Source organism: Borostomias antarcticus (assembly GCF_949987555.1).
Source record: "Borostomias antarcticus genome assembly, chromosome: 23".
Lineage (NCBI taxonomy): Eukaryota > Metazoa > Chordata > Actinopteri > Stomiiformes > Stomiidae > Borostomias > Borostomias antarcticus.
Window position 1 is genome coordinate 7,592,217 of NC_140256.1, and position 22,500 is coordinate 7,614,716.

The window sequence follows — 22,500 nt, forward strand, 5'->3', positions numbered from 1 at the left end:
AGAGAGAGAGAGAGTTAAAGAAATGTTATTTGCTTCATTAAAGATTACATATTACTCTTAAATACAGTATATTGCTTTTGCCTATGGGATTTGTAGCAGTCAGGGATGAGTTCTGTCTCTGCCACAGCCTGTGGCCTGTATGATGGACTCCTTGTTTTTGTTTTGTCTTCTGGAGGAAGACAAAACAACTTCTGGAAACAAGACAAGCTCATCTCCTGACTTGTTGTTCCCTTTTTTTACAAGTCACATCTGTTATCTGTTTATCTAACTGTTTATACGTCTTTGACTACAGTCTGACTGCTGGTCAGAGATAAACTATGCTATCACCTATTATTTCTCTATCCATGCATTTAAAATAAATATATCACAAATACTGATGGCTCTGCTTCTTCATTATTAAGGACGGTTAAATACATTTCTTCAAAAATATCAAGACTGGATTATTAATATCTTCAACAAGAGAGAACGAGACAGAGAGAGAGAGAGAGAGAGAGACAGAGAGAGAGACAGAGAGAGAGAGAGAGAGAGAGAGAGAGAGAGAGAGAGAGAGAGAGAGGGAGAGATGTCCTCTGTCCATCAGGGATACTCACTCTCGATGGGCTTGCTGGAGAAGGCAGAGAAGGTCAGGTACATGACGTACACACTGATGACTCCAGGCTGCAGCAGGCCAGACGTGGGCTGGACTGGACGCACACACGGCAACACGCAGTTACTACCAGTTACTAGAGACTGTCTGTGTGTGTGTGTTTGTGTGTGTGTATTAACCCTCACGTTTCTGTATGAAGGGAGAGATGGCCAGCAGGGAGACCACCAGGCAGAGGCTGGCATTGATCCCCAGGAAGATCTTGTTGAGGAAGCAGGCCTGCGGGTGCGTGTAGTACAGAGCCATGAACACCATGGCGCCCACCGCCACGCTGAACAGCACCAGGGTCACCAGAGCCAGGGCGCAGTACCACAGACGGTTATACTTGACCCCCGAACTCCTGCAGCGCCGAGCGGATGAGGGGAGGAGAACGGGGAGAGAAAAGAATTGACCACCTCCATAGACACAAGCACACAAAACCAGTTAAATAACACCACACTCAGCAGTCAGTGCTGAAACAATGAATAAAATGGTCCACTGTTCTCATCTCTCTCTCTCTCGGAGGAAAGGGAAGCTCAGAGGTTTCACTCCCCAGCCATGTGCTTCCTGTCTGCGGCCAGGACACTAGTCCCCCATCCCTCCCTCCCTCCCTCCCTCACCCCTCCTCTCTCCCAATTACAATGACCTCCGTCCTACAGACCAAGAGAGTTATGTCACAGGAACATGACGTGGGTTTGGAAGAGAAGACTGTTGAGGACTGTGTGTGTGTGTGTGTGTGTGTGTGTGTGTGTGTGTGTGTGTGTGTGTGTGTGTGTGTGTGTGTGTGTGTGTGTGTGCGTGCGCGTGTTCTCTCACCAGTTTGTGTTCCATCTGTGAGCGAACTCCACCAGCAGCATGAGCTGTATGAGCAGGAACAGGAATCCTCCCACAGCCCCCACATACCTCCACACTAAGGGGCGGGCAGGACCAGGGTTAGTCGGCTAATCATGTAATGTGTTAAGTGTGTGTGTGTGTGTGTGTGTGTGTAGGGTACCTTCAAGGAAGGTTTCCTCCTCTGGAAGGAAGAATCCTCCAACACAGCAGGCCAGCAGAGCTATGAACTTCAGAAACCAGAATCTGGCCAGGAAGAGAGAGAAACATTACTACACACACACACAATCCATCCACACACACACCAACAACACCACCCCGACAAACCCACCGACAAACCCCCACAAACACGTGCTGTTGAAATGACCACACACCACACACACGCGCACGCACACACACACACGCACGCACACACACACGCGCACGCACACACGCACGCACACTGAAGAAGATTGGGGCTGCCATGTATTTATAATAAGGGTGTTTTTTCTGCACAGGCCGCCCCATGCAGCTACCCACAGTTGTTAAATGTGCAGATGTGTTTTTACTTAGTTTCCACTTCTCTCTGCCCATGATAATTATGAATAACTAATGCACATCTTAAGATGTGGTACCACTATAAAAGTATATGTTTTTCCTTTATTTATGTATGTATTTATTTATAATATGTTACAAATATATTATATATATGGCCATGTGTGTGTGAGAATGAAATTGAACATCTGACGTCGCCTGTAATCTGGCACAATGTTAATGTATCTGTAGTATCTGAAAAAAAAGAAATCTGCCTACTTGCAGTTTTGTTGTTGATTAAAAAGAAAGAAAAAGAGTATATCGTTCGGCATCGGTGGGTTTATGGAACAAATAATGATGCACGTGTTATGATGTTATGTTATGTTACAGTTATGATTAACATGATCTTTCATCTCTGGCTGAGTTTGTGGACTGTCCTAGGCCTAGAGCACCCTTCTGCCCACCGTATGCTTGAAACCAAAGGAAAGCACCTCTACCCCTCTCTGGGTAATGGTTTCAAGCTCCAGACCTCAACTGCAGGTCTGTATGTCTGATGTCCTGGATGGGACAAAATCAGCGAAGTAGAGGTTTGAAGATTGAAAGCGTATATATGCCTGCTGAAATCAAGTTGCGCTTTTCATTGGTTTGCTTTTGTGACTCAGACCGTTCACAGTTCCTGAGAAATATGTGGCCTTGATGAACCCCCCCTTGTTAGTCTTTTGCTACTGTAACTGTTGCACAACCATGGACAAGAAGGGGGAGGTTGTGTTTTTTGGATGATGAAGGTGTTTGGGGACACGGGGACGGCCGATCTGTGTTTCCAAATATCTCTGCTACCCTATCTTGCTCAACATGTACCAAATGAGTCACATGTGAGCAAAGATGGCAACTGCTTGTTCAAGACAAACAAATTTGACTTGGCACGATTTACATACAAAAAAAACACAGTCGCGCACACGCAGGCTGCCACTCCAACCCCCCTGAGGGTGATCAGCACATTTGCAAATAGGTTATTTGACTACCCCAAATGTACAGCACAGCCAGAATTGTTTTTTGTTCTTCCATGTACAAATAACACTACTATTACAGCTGCTAAGACTCTTGTGAGAGACAGTTTTCAGATACGAGATCCCCGGAGGACTGTACAGCAACGAAGGTCCCCACCATTGTATGAGGGCCACACCCCACAAAACTAAGGACCCTAGTCCACATGAGGGCATCACAGGATGAGAGTCACCTTTTCCCCAAACCTAGACCTAAGGGAACCACAAACGAACCGCAAGGACCACCATACCCTCGAACCTGTGGACTGAGTGCTGATAAAGAACTACACCTGTACCAGCCTTGGACCTCACCAGATCCTACGGACCACCCGGACGGAGGTCAAGTGCAGAGGAAAGACCACCTGGACCCATGCATCACAGTGTGAGAAAGGCCCGGAGCACAGCTATGAGTAAAGATGAAGATGTGACTAATCTGCTGTGTTCTTCTGTTCCTCACCTCGACGTAGTCTGCAAGACAAAGATGAGAAGCAGACGTCTGCCCCCAGCCAATGGCGTCACCGCCGGCCAGGAAGATACAGGAGCCGATGGTGACCCGGGGCCTGACCCCGCCGACCACGATGTGCTTGCGAGACGTGTTACGGATAAAAGCCCCTCGGCACCGAGCCCAGCGCAGGCCTGGTGTGTGAGCCCAGACGCACAAGTCCTCAGATTCCTCAGAGTGATGTGTTAGTGATGTGCTAATCTCTCGCTCTCCGCCCACACTCATTAACATTCGCACCACACCACACAGAAGGTTTACTGGCCACTCAGGTTGTTCATGGGCACATACGGCTGCCATCCGGTTGTCTAGTCACAGCCGAGCCCAGGAGGTGATTTCCTGTAGGTTGACCGCTCTCAGGAGGAAGTCCAGGGAGCACATGGGTTGAAACTTCGCTCAAAACCCTTTGTTGCCACTGGTGGAGATCTGAGATTCCTGTGCTTAGCGACGGTGGAATGCTTGCATCTGGGTGAGGTGTGGAAGGGAAATCGGGGGAGCGTTGGATGTTATTTGATCAATAATGGATGTTTTTCTTTCCACCTCGTCTATTCCCATCCTCTGAGCCTTCGTTGGCACTGTGGGACCAGACAGCTGTGCTGAAAGGTCTCGGGGGTCACTCGATCGCTCATCTGGACCCCTGCTGCACCCCGTCTGCCGAGACAACCTACATGTGTAACCGAGTGACAGAGTGTCCTCGTGAGTCCCAGGTAGTGGCAGCGAGTTCTGCCACTACCAGTCCCTCCGAGAAGGGATATCAACTATACAATCACTCCATTTATAGTAGCCTCCTGAGCGATGACAAGGTGTGAGACTAGTAGTCTCAAAGGGGTTGTGTAGAAGATTGAAGCAGCCAAGGTTTTATAACAAAATTGTGTTTTTGCTGTATTGTTATGATGTGTTTTTTAGTAACCATGCCTGTAGTGCCTGAAGGCATATCCCAATAGATGCTTGTCCTTGTATGAAAACCATGTTAGGAACCACACAGAAGAAGCTTAAATACCACCAAACATGTATTATTAGCACAGTGGTTAGCAAGCATGACCCTGACCACCTCCTACCATCTGTTCTTTATTTTCTTTTGAGTCTTTTATGGTCAAAAGTCACCGCTCTGATACACAATAACTGTTCTCCTATGTATAGGACTTGCTCTGTGTAAGGACAGAATTTAGTGTGCTTTTATATTTAGGGTATATTGACCTTCCCAAAAGACTATAACTAAGGGCCTGTTCTGCCTCTAAAGGGTCTGACCATGGACACAATGTCAGTGTGTCATATGCAATACCAGATCTGAACATTTATGTGGTAAATGGACTGCACAAAGAATTTGATCCAAAGCGCTTTACAATGTCTTTTCACACCAATGGCGACAGCTGTCATGCAAGCTAGCCTGCTCATTGGGAGCAATTTGAGGTTCAGTGTCTTGCTCAAGGACACTTCAACATGTGGACAGGAGGAGCCGGGATTCGAACCGACCATTGGACGACCCACTCTACCTCCTGAGCCACAGCCGCCCCATTAAACCATGTTATCCCTCTTGGTCCTCTTCCTCTCTATCAATATCAAGTCTTCATTACAATGCCATCACAAGCCTCTGGTTTGAACGACAGAGGGGCCACAGGTGAGCAGAGGCCTGTGGGCCTTAAAGTAATTGTTAAGAGTTACTTAAAACCCGGACGATTGCTCTGGTTTATAAATATGAAGACTATACTATTTATTCCATGACTGCCCGCTCTCTGCTTCAACTATCTCTTTTATGCTTCACCGTGTGTGTGTGTGTGTCGGTGTGTGTCGGTGTCTGTGTGTCGGTGTCTGTGTGTCGGTGTCTGTGTGTCGGTGTCTGTGTGTCGGTGTCTGTGTGTCGGTGTCTGTGTGTCGGTGTAGGTGCAAGCAGTGGAAGGTCACAGAAAGTAAAACACAGATTGGCCCAAGGAATAGAATAGGGTTGTGGAAGGTGTGGCAAACAGGAGCCAATGTTTGTGGTGGGAGAGCACTACAGCAGATAAGTTAAAAACAGAAAGGCCAAAATTGGTCGTACGCCCAGACTTATGTGAATGGGCCCCTTATTTCAGCAAGATAAGGCAATGCATGAGCTCACACCTCATTTGTTCACTATTATAGAGGAAACTGTCTGACAAATGTATCTTTGTATTTTGATCCCCAGCCCTCTGGGGGTTAGACCATCTGCAATCTTGCATTACTCAAAAATCACTCAAAAGTGTGTTGGTCTCCAGGACGCTGTTGTCACAGACTAGACTCTCACCCATCAAACTTAGAGGGACTTCATTCTGGACCTAATCTTGAGGTCCAGAATTTATCTTCTTCAATGGACACACACACTCGAACACACACACACACACTCACACACACACACACACACACACACACACACACACACACACACACACACACACACACACACACACACACACACACACACACACACACACACACACACACACACACACACACACACACACACACACACACACACACCCCCCCCCCCCCCGTCTTTACCCGTTGTGTATGGCGGAGCGGCATCCGGTGCTGTTGTTGACTCTCAGCGTGAAGAGGCAGAAGAAGCAGAAGAAGCAGGCCATGCCGAAGCACACCTTGTAGACAGCCGAGTAGCCCACTAGAGTCTGGCAGTTCTCTCCCGCGTTCAGCTTCTCACACAGGTCGCTGTAGAAGGGGATCTGTACAGGAAGTGACACGCAAACCTTACACCCAACCCAAGAGGCTTCTTTTGCACTTTGTGTGTGTGTGTGTGTGTGTGTGTGTGTACTACTCACATTGTCTCTCATCTGCTCCTCAACGGTGGGTGACATCATGATGACACAGATGACGGTGACCAAAAGGAAGTACAGAGCGTACATGACGCGGGTTCCTGTGGACTGTTTGATCTGAGGACAGCAGCCGCAGCAGCAGGAGCAGGCCGCCGTGCCACAACAGCACGCCACCTGGAGAGAGAGAGAGAGAGAGAGAGAGAGAGAGAGGAGGAAGGAGAGAGACAGAGGGAGGAGGGAGAGAAAGAGAGAGAAGGGAGGGAGAGAGGGAAGGAGAGAGAGAGGGAGGAGAGAAAGAGAGAGAGAGAGGGAGGGAGGGAGAGAAAGAGAGAGGTAGAAAGACAGAGCGAGTGAGGGAGAGAAAGAGAGGGAGAGAAGGAGAGGGAAGGAGATGATAAGAGTCGCTGTTTGATTGGTGCTTATTCTATGATATGAAAAATATAAATCAACCAATTATTTGGTGTGAAATATGTAATCAATCAACTATTTAGTCACATGGTCAGTAACAGTAAGTCTATGTAACCATTATGCACACAGGACAGAATCACAACTGGTACATTCACATTGCTGCGCGCTCTCTCTCTCTCCTACTGTATGTGTTGGGGTCTTGAGGATGCGAGGGCGTACATGGGAGTGAGGTGTAGAGGGATTCAGCAGGAGATGCAGACTGTGTGGGTTGGATTGGTGCCAAGAAACAATACATGGGTGATAAAAACCCGGGCTCAAATTCACAAAACATCAACCGAAAAGTAGCTCCACACTGGATGATTTAGTAGAAGCTCCTTAAAATGATGAGTGTGCAAGTGTCACGCACTCCTAATTTTAGGAGTAATGCATTTCACAATTTAGCTCTCAAACCGCTCCTACGCGTGAGAAGTTATGGGTAGTCCAAGAGGACTCCTAAATCACAAACGATCCCAACACGGCTGGTGCAGGCAATCCACCTCATAATAAATAATGTACACGTTGGAGACCGAGATTTTAAAAAGGTATCGTCCCAATCGTGAGGGTATTATGATCATAGCAGATCTAGTGACAGATAAAGTCAGTTCACCAACAAAAAGAAACCACTTTATGACAGTTGAGATCGAGGTTCTGACAACTCTACGCTACTGGGCCACAGGGAAAATGCAACCATGCAGAGCAAATGAACTCGTACCTCAGTCATCTGTCAGTAGAATATCGCACCAAACATTAGATGCTTTCTCAAGACCCCACATCATCAAGTTCATTCAGAAATTGCATGGCAGAGTCAATGCTACCCTCCACTCTGTTATGCTGGGCGCCCAGGGACCACTGAGGCAATAGGTGATAGAGCGTGATTAGGTGAACCTCCTCCTAGTAAATACATTCAATATTTCAAATTATAGATTTCATGTTAATAATCAGTGACGGCATGTTTAGTGAGGTTCATAATACATTTATGTTCATTTTTGTATAGGCTAAATAGTTAAAAAAGAGTAAAACAAACAGGTCTAATGTAGTTGTTGCATATGCATATGTTCTAGTCTGATGATTGAGATGCAGACATGTGAGAGGCAGACAATTATCTGAACTTAACTGCAGTATACTGTCAGCATATTCTTCTTCTTGCTTTCATGTTTAATCAGTGACAGCCTACGTTTTAATTTTTATAAAAAAATATCTATTTGAACATGGCAGAATGATACATCCTTCTGCAGCATGTAGAATTCTTTCTGCAGCATGTAGAATTCTTTCTATGTTCAAATCACAGAAAATAGACCCATCCCATATCCACCAATCACTGTGGGCATAGTGAGTAAGCTCATTCATGAAACATGACATCATCCATAGTAATGAGGTCAACCCCACCCTTTCTCTCAGCTTAAGATTTCTCCCAATTCCTTTGTAAAAGTTGGTCTCGGCAGCTTTGTAAATACATAGGGTTTAAGAGGAAACTAGCTAGGAACTGAAAAGCCAATGTATACATGTTGAACTCATTCCTTTGTGTTTGTGTACCCTGATGCATCAGTAAATTAGATCTTCATGTATCATTGGAAAGAAACTGTTTTGTTTTATATATTTGGAAGACCTGACTCACTGAAGAACCCAGATGGAAACTGCAGGCTTTTCCTCCACAGAGAGAGAAAGTGTGTGTGTGTGTGTGTGTGTGTGTGTGTGTGTGTGTGTGTGTGTGTGTGTGTGTGTGTGTGTGTGTGTGTGTGTGTGTGTGTGTGTGTGTGTGTGTGTGTGTGTGTGTGTGTGTGTGTGTGTGTGTGTGTGTGTGTGTGTGCGCGCGCGTGCATAAGTCTGCTATATCCCAAAGATTACTACCATTAGGAGCGTAACAGCACACATCAGACCATAGCACAGCCTGGCTTTAGTAGATTTGCTACACTATCACACACACTCACAGAGAACATAGAGCAGGTAGAGTATGGATGTATCTTTCGAGGGTTTCAGCAGGGCCAGAAAGGGAAGAAGGGACCTTGCATACTCCCAGACGCTGAAAGTATAACCAGGGCTTCAGCAATTGGTTCACCCACGCACCCAATCATACCATTTCAAGCAGATTTGCCACGTCTGCTTATAAAACATGACTTTGAGCTTCTTTTTCCTAGAAATCACTTGAAAAAAATCACTGTCTGCATCCAACAGCCCTGACACTGAAAGATCATCTATGCTGAAGGATCATCTACACTGAAGGTAGGGATGTAAAGATAACCTGTATAATGATAAACCGTGATTAAATTTGATTACATTCATCGTGATAATTTTATCATTAAAACCGTGCTTGATTGCCCCGCTTTTGAAATACTCACTGTAAATACTGTCCAGCATCAACCAAAGCTAGCAACAGTCTCAAAGACGCATTATTTTAATGTTAATGCAAAAAAAAGTGCTAGTGCTGCTAATTTTATTTGTGGTTTTCAATATAAAACTAGGTGAAATTATTACAGTGTGTGTATCGGTAGTTTTAGAAAATTTTCAGCACATTTTACAATACCGCGATAATACTGATAACCATGATAATTTTGGTCATTATAATCGTGATAATACATTTTCACACCGTTACATCTCTAACTGAAGGATCATCTACACTGAAGGATCATCTACACTGAAGGATCATCTACACTGAAGAAGGCAGAAGGACTGTAATGCTGTGTTCACACCGGGCGCAAATTTTTCCGGCCGCGCGGCGAATTTACATAGAAAGTCAATACAATCGGCGCGAACTGGGCGGAGGGCGGCGCGAATCAGGCGAACTCGGCGGCCAGGATTCGCCACGCGGGGACATTCGCAAGAGTTCAATTTCTTGAACTTTGTGCGGCGGATTCGCACGGCAACCCATTGGATCCTGCGGCAGATTTTCTCGCCGCGCCCGGTTTGAACACAGCATAAGTACGCAAGTGTTGGTTTTAGAATAATGATTATTGGTCACATGGGGAAACTTGGTCTGACCTCAAACAGTGTCCCTCTCATGTCTGGCCTGTAACAGGAGGCAGTTGTGTAATCTTAAGAAACTGGTGCAGATGGATTGTCTCCTCCAAGTTCTCCTCAAACTAGAGGCTATAGGTCTGTATGTGTGTGTGTGTGTGCGTGTGGGTAGGGGTATGAAGGCATGAAGCCTACATGGGCTGAACAGAATGGATGTGGCTGGTGTGTCACATCACTCACTGAATGGGCAATTAATTAGACACAACAGCTTCCAGTCAGGAGAGAAGGGATTAGTGAGGCTGTTTAGATTTCATTAGTGAGGGGGTGTTGGACCTCTATGCTTCAGTTGGGGGGAGGGTCTCACTGTAGAGGAGGACAGGCTCTGGAGCCGTTAGGGAGGGACTGGTGTGTGTGTGTATGTGTGTGTGGGGGGGGGGGCAGTCTGGAGCCTACTCAGGCATTCCATTGCACCCAGAGACAAAAGGGTAACCGTGGTAACGGGCACTGATCCCGCTATCTCTGCCCACCCTACCGGCGTAGCTGGCAGGTGGTCTGCCGGTCAGCTCTCACCTCACACCCAAGTTCTAGCCCCCCCCCCCGGCGCCCCACAGACTCCCCCCATGCTCACCACACTGGGACCCAGAGGACAAAGAGCGCTCTCTCACATCCTCCTCCTTCCTCCCCCACTCATCTCTCTCGTTTTCTTTCCCTCTCTCTGCTTTCCCCTTATCTCTTCCTCTTCTGCTCTCCCGTCCCCCAGCTGTTGTTGGGGTAAGGATGAAAGGCGATAGCCTCCTCTAATACAATAAACACACACACCCACAGACAAGCAAGGCCCATCCCCCTAAGTGGACCACTAATGTGTATGGAAAGGAAATCAGGACTGGGATACCTTCAGGAAATGAACACAGAAACCCTCACACACTGTTACACACTGACATACACTCAGACACACACTCTGGTTGAGCCTCAGCCAGAAGAAGAGTATTGGTGGAAACTATTAGCACTAGTATACGAGATGTGTTTATCTCGAGTGCTTCAGACATAGCCTCGAGCCTGCATTACTGTACAATGCGCGCGTACACACACACGAAGCAGCAGAAATAGGTCGGCAGAACACGGTGACTCAGAATGGAGAAGAGACAGGCAGACAAGCAGACGGGCAGTTATAAGCCCGGCCGAAGGTCTGAGTGATTCTGAGGGGTTTTGTACGGGGGTCTAGATAAGGGTCTCTGCTGACCACAGCCAGTCTATATCAACAGCCAGACCAAACTCCACACACACACACACCCTCTTCTCTCGAGTTACACACTTCTCTGAGAAAGAGAGAGGGTGACAAAGAAGGAGAAAGGAGAGGAAAAAGCATACACACACAAAAGCCAGCGTTGGAGTAGACCTGTTCCACTCCTCTGTCTTAACTGACAGAGCCGCCCCATTGTCTGTACAGCTAGGCAGCTACACTCACACAAACACACATGCGCGTGCGCACACACACACACACACACACACACACACACACACACACACACACACACACACTGCTGCTCCTCCTCAACTGGCAAATACAGTCCCTGGCGACGATAAGCAAAGAGAAACTAAGGGAAACGATACACATAGAAAGAGAAAGAGAAAGAAAGAGACATACAGAGTTGAAGATAAAGTAGCATTATGTGTGTGTATGTGTGTGTTGGGGGGAGAGACAGCATGGTGGACATGTCCATGACAAACTAACACGGAAAGGCCTCTATACACATGCTCCAATCAGATTGATACGTCCGTCCGTCCGTCCGTCCGTCCTTCCGCACGCGCACACACACACACACACACACACACACACACACACACACACACACACACACACACACACACACACACACACACACACACACACACACACACACACACACACACACACAGGCCTGAGAAGGTGACTCTGACCGACGTTTCCCGACACAGCAGACTGGAGATGGAGATGTCTCATCTGATGATCTCTATCTGAGACAACAAAGTATGAACGATGACGCTGTTCAGATGGGAGAACTAGGCTGAATGAGGTTTCTTCTGGTGAGCTCCAGTAGAACGTCTGTTCCTACAGAGGGACAAGGTCAAACATCGAACCACACAGAGACGCTCTGTTCCCTCACATCTTCCTCCCTTCCTGTCGTGTCCTCCCCACCCTCTCCGTCCTCCTCTAAAACTCCCAATTTAATAACAGCACCACATTCAACTAAACAGGAAATGAATAGAGAAACCACGACTGACACAAAGTGCGTGCCCACACGCACACTCACACAGAGCAAGTATACATACAAACACAGACGTTGGTGAGGACAAAGCTAATGGGAGTCTCTGACGGATTAGAGTCTGACCGGAGCAGCCACACAATGGAGACTAGAGTGTTTGTGATTCAATTCCTGGTAATCCCAGCCCCCCCCCCCCAATACACACACGCGCACGCACACACACGCACACCTTCTTTAAGATTCCTTCAGTTCTTTTATCCATTGGGTCTGCTGGGTGAGCGATGTATCTGTAATTACATTTCTCTGAAGGACAAAGCCCCTCCCAGTGGTTAAAAGTAGCAGAAGAGTAACATCCAGGCAGCCCTTGGAACAATCACAGTCCTTATACAGTCTTTAGACCAGCTGTACAGTTCTGAACACAATCTGACAGTCCTTCGAACAGTTGGACAGCCCTTTCAACAGTCAGACAGCTATCAGAACAAACACACAGCCCTTCAAATAGTCAGATAATCCTTACAGCAGTGAGGCAACATTTGGAACAGTCATACAGACTCCTATGAACTGCCGGGGAGTTTGGCCAGCAGTTTACAATTGCCTTGGTGTGTCACTGACGTTCCACATGGGAAACGTCTACCAAATAGACCAAGAGGAATTCCCCCCTTTCCTAGAACCAGGGGCGATATTGGGCTTGTCAGTCAGAGGCAGGGTTACTCATCAAATGAGTAACACCAGGCCTCAGATCAGGGCTTCAGAGATGCAGGGTCTAGTAGGACTGACCAGGTTGTGCCTACAGGCTGGACATAGTCAGAGCAAAAGTAGCAGACCTTTTTTCTCACTAGTTTAGAAAGACCCCAGAAGAGCAGTGTTGCTAGCTGTAGAGGACACTTTCATGGTAGCTTAATTAACATTGGGCTGTAAAGCTGTAGTGAGGCTATTCTAGATAATCCTCACTCCAAGAGTAGCCTAGGCTATGATAAGTGAATAAGTGAGATGGATAAAATTCTCATTCCACCGTAAGTGAAGATTGGCCGGTAACCAGGAAAATTATTTTTGCCCCTGGGAAATTTAGAGTATAGCCTAGCCTACTTACGAAGCCTGCGTTTAACGATAGGCTACATTATAGGCTACATTGTTTACAGTTGGCATCCGCACAAGCAACAATGTTGCCAGTTCACAAATGTCGATGATAGTAGCCTACAATCTTGAGTTTCATTTCGCCTTCTGATATTCGACGGGCATCGGAATACAGTAAAAAAAAACAGGAGAAATTACCAAAATAACCCAAACTCGTGACGTTTCAACTGGCTGGATTTAAACAGTTCGTATTGGGAAGAACGCGCGATAATTCGTTGCCAGGCTGTCGGAACATCGAATTAGAACATCAAGCATTATGTTAGAACCTCACCTGCGATACACAGCACGGTGTGCACATTATGTCAAGTCCTTTCTCTTCAATTAGAATTCGATCTTTTTAATTCGAGAATGAAAAACCGTAGGTTTCTTTCTCTTCATGAAATCCTCAACACAACGTCCAGAGCGAGAGTATCTTCCACCAGTTCTGCTCTCTCTCTCTCCCCCGACTGTCCATCGACCACACTACCACCCCTGGCTCCCTCCCCTCTCTCCCTCCCCTCTCTCCCTCTCTCTCTCTCCCTCTCTCTCCCCCCGCCTGCGCCGACGCGATGGCGCTGCTTTCAGCAGCTGCTGAACCAATTTCAGCTCAGACAAAAGCCACTCTGGCCGGAAGACTGTATAGGTGCACAGCACCGTACACAGAAGCGACCGTCAATTGTGTTATTCGAGACGTTAAGACGGGCGACATAAACATTCCTGTCTGCCATGATGCAGCCTATGTTTTCCCTCAGCCTGCGTTTTCGTGACACTGTTCTACTTTCAGTAAGTTTCAATCACAGTAGACTCAGCGCAAGACCGGGACCAGAGAAGTCGCAAGTCAGATCCTCCATGAGTCAGATAGACTTGTATTGATCCTGGTTTTATGGTTGGCTAATAACCAGGCGGACCAATCAAAATTAAGATGCTCCTGTAGTTTGAAAGAGGGACAGACCATCACCAACACTCCAAACCTGTCCAAAGGCTTCCCGACGCAGGCCCACACATACAGGCAAAGAGACAATAAGTGGTGTTTAGTCTAGAACCCTGTAGCCTACAATCATGATGAATTATTTCCCTAGAAATTTTACTGGGAGTGTTTGGAGATTCACCCTTATAAAGGCCACCTAAGACATTAAACTGGCAACACATCACCGACTTGGATTCTTACATAATAATATTCCTAAATTGACCCGTTTTCTCTTATTTTCTATTAGCCTATTAAATCATCTTATCTTAGAAAACATCCCTTGGCTCCCTTCCTTGGACAACACATTGACCTGACATGAGTAGACAGCTGTGCATAGAAGCACATTTTTAGTTTTACTTTTATTTATCCAGGGGAAAACCTATTGGAGACCAAGGTTTCATTTGCGGTGGTGCACTGGTTACGTAGCCTACTCACATTTCAAAAGTGAATAGGCTATATAAAATCATCATACAGCAATACATGTAGGCTACACATTCAACTGATAACGTTATGGGAGCATTATTTAAAATATGCAGACGAGACCTCAAATTCCTTAAGACCATCACATTTTGAATTTGCCAAATGAGACATCTTTTCACCTATATCCAATCATGTTATCCATCAGATAATTGTCTCAAAGCGTGGAGTCAAAAGGACTATTTTTTGATAATCTGAATGGGTCCACTACACATGCACAGGAGAACAATGTATTCAGCAGTCAACAAAGGCTTTTTTAGGAGCATGACTTGTCATATGAGGTGATAAAGCTGCCACAGTGGCCTACTGTGTTGGTGCTGCTTTGTGTTCGAGACTCTCACGTGATGCAGTCACCACACACGCGCGCACACACACACACAATCATCATCAGCAGTCACTCTGGGTCGCTGTTCTTCTTGGTCCTTGCGGGTCCTCAGGTGGGCAAAGAGGCCGATAATGGAGCCGCATATTTTGGTTAAGTGTGGGCAGGGGTGAGCACTGGTGGTCGTGGGTTTAGTGTGGTGCAGTGTGGGCAGGGGTGAGGGTGGTGGTCGTGGGTTTAGTTTTGGCCTTTTTGGTGGAAACTCTCTGCTTTCTATGTCTGTGCTTGTCTTCTGCAGCATGGCCAAGACTTCAGGTGCCTGCTGTATGTGATCCACGTTTCTGATCCGTACATTTCATGTGCGCACACACACACGCTCAATTCTGTTCACATACACTTCCTGGGTTTTCCTGTAAACAAAATAGTCCTTTCTCTGACCGAGCTGACCCTGAGTGTGAGCTGTGTGTTCCCTGAGTTCTGGATCGGCATCACAGAGTTCCAGTGTCGGCTCTACTGTATACATATCTGCCTGCTCTCCACAGTAGGCCTAGTGCAGTGGCCAAACCGCACCCCACTTCCCCCCAATAACCATGACAGCATCTCAGACAACATGACCTACAGGATCTCAGCATTTATTTTCCTATGACATAATAATAATAATAATAATAATAATCATACAAAACAGTTAATGAAATGAATAATTGGTAACACAAATCAAGTTCTCTTTTTCCCTGCCACATAGTTTGGCCCTGGTGGGGCCCTGTAGGCTGTCAGACTACAGATATCAGTGTTACAATGAGGAATGTCTCAGGGGTAAGGGCTGGCTGTCTAGTTCCACCCCTAACCCACATAGACCCACTGTTCCTGACCACAAAGACCAGACGACTACCCTGGACCAAGCTAGGTGGAAGGCTACCCTCTACCACTGGATCTAAAACAGATTGAACTCAACCTGTAAAACTCTGGCCAGCCTCCTGGGTGGTTCTGGGCTTCGTGGTCCTCTGGTCAATGAGAGCTTCCATCTCTCCCCATTTGAAACGATTTCATTCTCAGAAGACCAGTTTCTTCTTCATCACACCTGGAGAAGGATAGCCAAAGGTATTTAGTGCATATTAGGTGAACATCATGACATTTTTATATTACATTAGTTATTTAGCAGAGGCTTTCATCCAAAGCGACTTACACTTACTTAATTGCGTTTAACGTAGGTAGTCAGTGTACTACTACTTGACAGAACTCACAAGTGCATCTCCTTTATAAACAAGTGACTAAGAGCTATAATCTAGTGCTAAAGCCAAAATGCAAGAGAAGCAAAATATAAATACAACAGTTGCTTCTTGAAGAGGTGAGTTTTGAGCCTGTGGTGAAAGATGGGCAGCGACTCTGCTGTCCTGACGTCAGTGGGTAGTACATTCCACCCCTGCGGGGCCAGGACATGCAGGGGGCCAGGACACATCAGTGATTACACTTGTCCCATGATTGTGATCCATGGATTATTATCCATTCAACTTGAATATACTCTATATAAAATATCTATGGACAAGGGAGATAGCTAAATGACAAAAATGTACTATTTCAAATCTAAATGTGTAAGTAAGTGTAAATGTACAGGCAGGGCTGAAAATTAACACCTACCACCGGCCAAATGCAGGTAGAATCTCCAATTGGCGACTAGATTTTTTCGGAAGGCTATCTTAAAAAAATAAAATAAAATAAAAACTTGGCCGGTAGATTTTTTCATCTACAGTCCCCTTGGCAGGTGACTCACCATGAGCAAAAAAAGTTAATTTTCACCCCTGTGTACAGGTTCATGTACATATGGAACAGGACACATCTGGAAACAACTAAGCTCCCATCTCCACAATGGGGAGTCTCTCTCTCCCTTTCACCATAATATACAGGCTGAGATGACGTAAATAGCTCCCTGACCACAGCTTTGAACCTCCCACTAACTTTCCCGCCCCACCCCGGAGACTGTGTGTGTGTGTGTGTGTGTGTGTGTGTGTGTGTGCGCGTGTCTGAGTGTTACTGTACAGTTAAATGTACAGCCAACACCCTGTTAAGTACTAGGTTGTATACTATTCCATTCTGTGTACATTCCTGTGAGAGTGTGAGTATGTCTGCAACTTGTTTACAGTCCAATGTGTTCAGCATGTAATGGGTTTTCCTATATCCTGGAATGTGAGGGGGGGGGGGCCTCCCGGGGCCCCTGGGGCATCTGTCTATCTCTCTTTCTCTCCAACTCAACCTCGCTCTCTCTTTTCTCTCTCTCCCTCTCTCTCTCTGTCTGTCCATCTACCCCTCTCCTTTTTTCTACCCCAACCTCTCTAAACTTGGGTCTTAAACTACTTATTTGTACCTCCCACCCTGCCAGGATAATATTGATGCCAGATCTGCCTATGTTATACAATAACTGGCCAATACTGTAATGTGCATAGTGTGTGTATGTGTGTGTGTGTGTGTGTGCGTGTGTATTACTCTGCTCCAGGCCGTCTCGTTTCCTCTTGACCCCGATGGTGAGGTTCTCCTTGTCTTTCAGAGCCTCAGCGGAGGAGTTTGGCCGGGGGAGCTGGGGGCCGGGCGTGGGCCCGGGACGGTTACTGAAATACTTCATCGTCAACGCCTGGGGAGAGCGAGGGAGAGGGAGAATCACTACAGTAGTACTGTAGCTTTGTGCTCTTCAGACAACCTGCTATCAAGGATTTTACCAGTGATGCAGGTGTTAACTGTGTGTGTGTGTGTGTGTGTGTGTGTGTGTGTGTGTGTGTGTGTGTGCTACCTGAGCGGCGGTTATGCGTGTGGAGGGGTTGAAGGTGAACAAGCCCTGCAGTAGCTCTAGAAGGTCGTCTCCTGCTGCAGTGAAGATGTGTTCCAGAGGGGTCCCAGGAAACAGCTTGAACGACACGAAGTCTGGCAGACTGGTCATTCCCTACACACGCGCGCGCACACACACGCACGCACACACACACACACACGGTGAAGCATAAAAGAGATAGTTGAAGCAGAGAGCGGGCAGTCATGGAATAAATAGTATAGTCTTCATATTTATAGACCAGAGCAATCATCCGGGAACTTTTTGGATGAGCAATTTTGAATCTGAATGACGCCAAGTCCCGCCTCGTTTTCACCCAAAAAGGGGGGTGTCCGCATGCGTGTTCTTCCGAATTTCTACAATTTGATGTCACGCACACATACACACACAGAAAGATACTCACAGGCCAGCTGTCCTCTGTGGGAGTTCCCAAAGCTTCAAAGATCTTGGTCAGCTGGTCCAGATCTGAATCCCCTGCTAGGAATGGTAACTAAGAGGCAGACAGAGACGGAGGGACTGAGTGCGCTAGGGGGAAGGTAAAAGGACATTGTTCCACAACAAGAAAGTGGTTGATGATCCCTCAAAGCTGTAGGTGTGTGTGCACGTACCCGGAGTAGCAGCTCTGCCAGGATACAGCCTACCGCCCACATGTCCACACCCACTCCGTACATCCTGGCACCGAACAAGAGCTCTGGAGAGCGATACCACCTGAGAAAGAAAGACAAAAAGAAGGAAAAGAAAAAAAAGACAAAGAGTATGGAGAATGGAAAGAGCATGGTGAGTAGTATGAAAGAGAGAGAGAGAGAAAGACAACCAGGGATGGTGAGAGGAGGAGTGCAAAGTGAGGCAGGAGACACATTATGTCTGATGTTTGCCAGTGAGGATGTTTCTTCGTACCTGGTGACTACCTGGTGAGTGTAGACTCGGTTGGGGCTGCCGAAGGCTTTAGCCAGGCCGAAGTCAGCCAGCTTTAACACCCCGCTCTCATCCAACAGCAGGTTGTTGGGTTTCAGATCCTGTAGACACACAAGGTGGTCAGACACATACACACTGAGGCTACGTTTACACTTAAGGTCTTCACGGGTCCACCAGAACCAAAAAACCCAAGACCATACCCGAGACCCGACCGGGTCCAAAATATTGACGTATCTCACAGGTACAGGTCGGGTCTATTATACATTACCGCTGGTCTCGGGTAAGCACATCTGAAATTGATTTACCCGTAAGGACCCAATCTTTTTTTGTTCTGTATCAAATTCATTAATCTTGGGTTTCAAATTTTGACATTTAAACTACTGGTAAATGAGCACATGCACTGAGGCAGCATGCGTCTTTCAGCCAGTTGAAACTGCTGTGCACATCTGGCGCGCGCTGCACAAAGCCACACAAACACACAGACCAGCTGCACCTGCTGAGGAAGGCCTTTCCTTAAAGCTATGGCCGTATATATAACTTAATGCAGATAATCGCCAGTGCTGAGTTATTAAGCCTAATATAGGCTACAGGTTTCTTCCATTCCTCCACGAAAAAGGCGCACCGATGATGAAGGAAATTCAGGTTGTGTGGTTTTCCGAGGAGAGAGGATCGGGCGAGTGAGGTAGTTTCAGCGGTGATATGAGAATTGTTTTATGTTTAGTTTACTGCCTTAGTATATAGAGATTTAAATCATTCTCTCTATATATTTCGCCCTTAATATCATCCAATATAAATTCATTATTATTCAAACTTCATAAGTTCTTATTCCCCTCTGAGGCAATAAAGGTTTCAATTCAATTCAAGAAAGACAGAAGGAGAGAGTGTGCGCTGACTGCTGCAGTTTTTTGCAGCTTTTGTGGATTTGGCCCTTGGCATTTTATTGACAATCTATCAAACATGTTTGGTTCAACTGTAGTCGACTGAAGCTATGATGAATATCCCACTTACATATACAAGTTTGATAATGACATATTAACACAATATGATTGGATAAAAGGAGGGGTGGACAACTGTTCAGATTACTGGAAATTGTCCCTAACTGACCTGTCATGTCAGGTCAGACAAGTCATACCGAGCCCAAACCAAACAGAGAAGTTTGCTAAGCATCTAGCTAAATTGACCAAAGTGCAGCCAGACTTACAAACTCAGCAAAGTGAGACAAGAAACAGGCCTCAACCTTGGACGCTCAATCATGTAAACCAGCATGCAATTTCATACATTTGGGCCTGGCTTTAATAACCAAAAACCACCACACAATCTTGCATTAAAACCACTGAAGGGTGTTGGTCTCCGGGACGTTTAAGTCACAGACTAGACCCTCACCCATCAAACCTAAAGGGACATTTGGAGGTCCTAAGATTTTTTCTTCTTCAAAATAATTGATTTCCTTCATTGTACAATTCCATTGTACTATTATGTGACATATTTGCGTGAGTATGGGGGAAAGACGGCAAGATCTTAGATTAATATCAAATAAGACCTTTTATTATAGGAATTTCAGTCCCACCTGGTAGAGAACGAGACCTGTTGACTGTTTGTGTACCAAATACATTGACTTAACACAGACGGACAACAGTGGTTATATAGTTGTTGTTTTTTTTTATCATGATTGCTAGGGATAATTCAGTAGTCTGCCTCCTGTTTACACTAACATGCACATTCCCAATGTACACAGAATTGTCATAATATTACATTAGAGTCATGTTATATTAATGTGTGTTTTCTGGAGTGTTAGTATGGACAGTCTATTTCTGAAACAGTGCTAAAAACACCAGTGTGAACGGAGATCGGTTTTGCCTTTTCCAACCGCTAATCAATATAAGCGTATAAGTGTAAACGTGGCCTGATACTGGTATACCTCACCCTAACCATGCACACACAGGGTATAAACTCAATGAGGGAGGGAACATCAAACCAAACTTCAATACTGGAACTAGTACCATGCTAAGACTACCTCATGCACACATCTGACCATTTGAATGCTTTAGGAGAAGGAGAGAGAATGTGTGTGTGTGTGTGTGTGTGTGTGTGTGTGTGTGTGTGTGTGTGTGTGTGTGTGTGTGTGTGTGTGTGTGTGTGTGTGTGTGTGTGTGCGTCTCACCCTGTGCAGGACCCAGTGATGGTGCATGTATTCTAGTCCCTGTAGGGTCATGAGGATGTAGGCTTTGATGTTGGCAGGAGTCAGGACCAGACTGGTGTCTTTAATGATCACCTGGAGGATGGAGGACAGACCACAGGCCAGAAGAGCAGACCGAGGGAGGGACAGACAATGAGCCATGTACGTCTCATCAGAATCCAGACAAGGTCAGGGATTTAGGCGAGGCCCAGTCTGTCTACAAGCGTTTCCATAATTTATCTGATAAGCATCATATTGCAGTCTGTGTGCCTGGGATGTCATCACAGGTCATTCCATCAGCTGAGGAGAGTGGTATTGATCCTCCAGTTTATAGAGATAAAAGCTTTTCAATGATACTGCACACGCCGCCACCCCCCTCTCTCTCTCTCTCATCCATTTATAGTCTTCCTCCTCCCTCACTTCTTCAACACCCCCCCTTCCCTCCCCCCTCCCTCCCTCCCTCACTTCTCAGGTGCAGGTGTGAGTAGGGGGCTGTCTCACCTCCAGGTCTGTGTCCATGTAATCAAACACCAGGCTGATGTTGGATTTATGCCCAAAGGCATCCAGGAGCTGATACCACATGCACACACAAGCACAAGCACACGCACACACAAGCGCACACACACACACACACACATACAAACACACAATTTAGCATCAGCACAATGCTAAAATTGATGCAGACCTACATTAAATCAACATGATTCAAAGGTTAGATGCTAGAGCAGTGGTTCTTAACCTTGTTGGAGGTACTGAACCCCACCAGTTTCATATGCGCATTCACCGAACCCTTCTTAATCGGAAAAATAAAATATGATTTTTTCAAATTCAAAACATAGGTATATATTTTACTGGTGCACAAAATGAACCGTGCATCAACATCACTGTGTTCAAAGAACAAAACCATCAAAACATGATTTTCACACAAAAACAAAAACATAATAATGAATATTTACTGCAAATCAGTGTGACTTCTGCTGTTGCCAATGATGGCCAAGCGGGGCGTGTCATCACGAATCATATGAGTCGGGTGTGTGTCTTGACCTCCGCCGAACCCCTGAGACTGACTCACCGAACCCCTGGGGTTCGATCGAACCCAGGTTAAGAACCACTGTGCTAGAGGATACTAATACCAGGGAAGCGCCTTCGTTTTATTTGTTCAGAAAAGGGAGGAGGGAAAGAGCGAGAGCAGAAGAGACACATACCCCTATGATGTTAGGATGACTCAGCTCCTGCAATAGCTTGATCTCCCGCAGGGCTGTTCTGTTGATTCCTTGACAATAAATTTGGTCTGGTTAAAACACTTGACCACAAAGTAAATTAACATCCACTTTGCAACCTCAAATACAATCAACTAGAAAACACGAACTAAATTCCCTCACCGTCTTTGGCTTCTGTTCTGTGTCCAACCTTGATCTGTTCACAGAGGAAACATAGATACTGTCTGTATGCAGGTGTACAGGCTCAGGCCATGATGTCAGATCATTCTTGGCTGGCTAACTTACATCCGTTAGACTGAGACAAGTGTCAGTGAGAGACAGTTTACACATTGACTTGTCACACTCAACTTAGGCTTACCTTTTTGATAGCGACAATGGTGTTTGTGGTCTTATCCCTGGCCTTGTACACTGTGGCGAACTGAGGAGGGGACACAGGTCAGTTAGACATGTAACTAGCTGGGTTTAGCTTAGGCTAGCTAGCTAGCCAAGTCCCGCTGTCAGTTAGCTCGTTAGCTAGTACTAGACTAGAAAGAAGAGGCAACATAATCTTCTTACAAAAAGTCAG

The 22,500-nt window shown here is 46.1% G+C and overlaps 2 protein-coding genes across 3 annotated transcripts in view; both read right to left on the reverse strand.

Moving 5' to 3' along the window:
• serinc5 (serine incorporator 5) overlaps positions 1-13,475 on the reverse strand; it is a 16,730-nt gene extending 3,255 nt beyond the window's left edge. The window contains exons 1-7 of the mRNA XM_084457589.1: positions 13,339-13,475; positions 6,298-6,465; positions 6,023-6,201; positions 1,617-1,699; positions 1,439-1,532; positions 772-983; positions 591-683 (exon numbers count right to left, since the gene is read on the reverse strand). Of these exons, the coding sequence (XP_084313715.1) occupies positions 591-683; positions 772-983; positions 1,439-1,532; positions 1,617-1,699; positions 6,023-6,201; positions 6,298-6,465; positions 13,339-13,365 (856 nt within the window). The 5' untranslated portion in view covers positions 13,366-13,475. The remainder of the gene's footprint in view (positions 1-590; positions 684-771; positions 984-1,438; positions 1,533-1,616; positions 1,700-6,022; positions 6,202-6,297; positions 6,466-13,338) is intronic.
• A 1,963-nt stretch (positions 13,476-15,438) lies between these two features.
• The window catches only part of cdk7 (cyclin-dependent kinase 7), a 7,761-nt gene continuing 699 nt past the window's right edge, over positions 15,439-22,500 (reverse strand). The window contains exons 2-12 of one of the 2 annotated variants that reach the window (XM_084457353.1): positions 22,294-22,353; positions 22,098-22,131; positions 21,921-21,988; positions 21,217-21,285; positions 20,701-20,811; positions 18,522-18,640; positions 18,233-18,332; positions 18,028-18,114; positions 17,592-17,741; positions 17,291-17,435; positions 15,439-15,890 (exon numbers count right to left, since the gene is read on the reverse strand). In XM_084457353.1, coding sequence (XP_084313479.1) covers positions 15,862-15,890; positions 17,291-17,435; positions 17,592-17,741; positions 18,028-18,114; positions 18,233-18,332; positions 18,522-18,640; positions 20,701-20,811; positions 21,217-21,285; positions 21,921-21,988; positions 22,098-22,131; positions 22,294-22,353 — 972 coding nt within the window. In that variant the 3' untranslated portion in view covers positions 15,439-15,861. The other variant, XM_084457352.1, reaches the window with a different exon arrangement.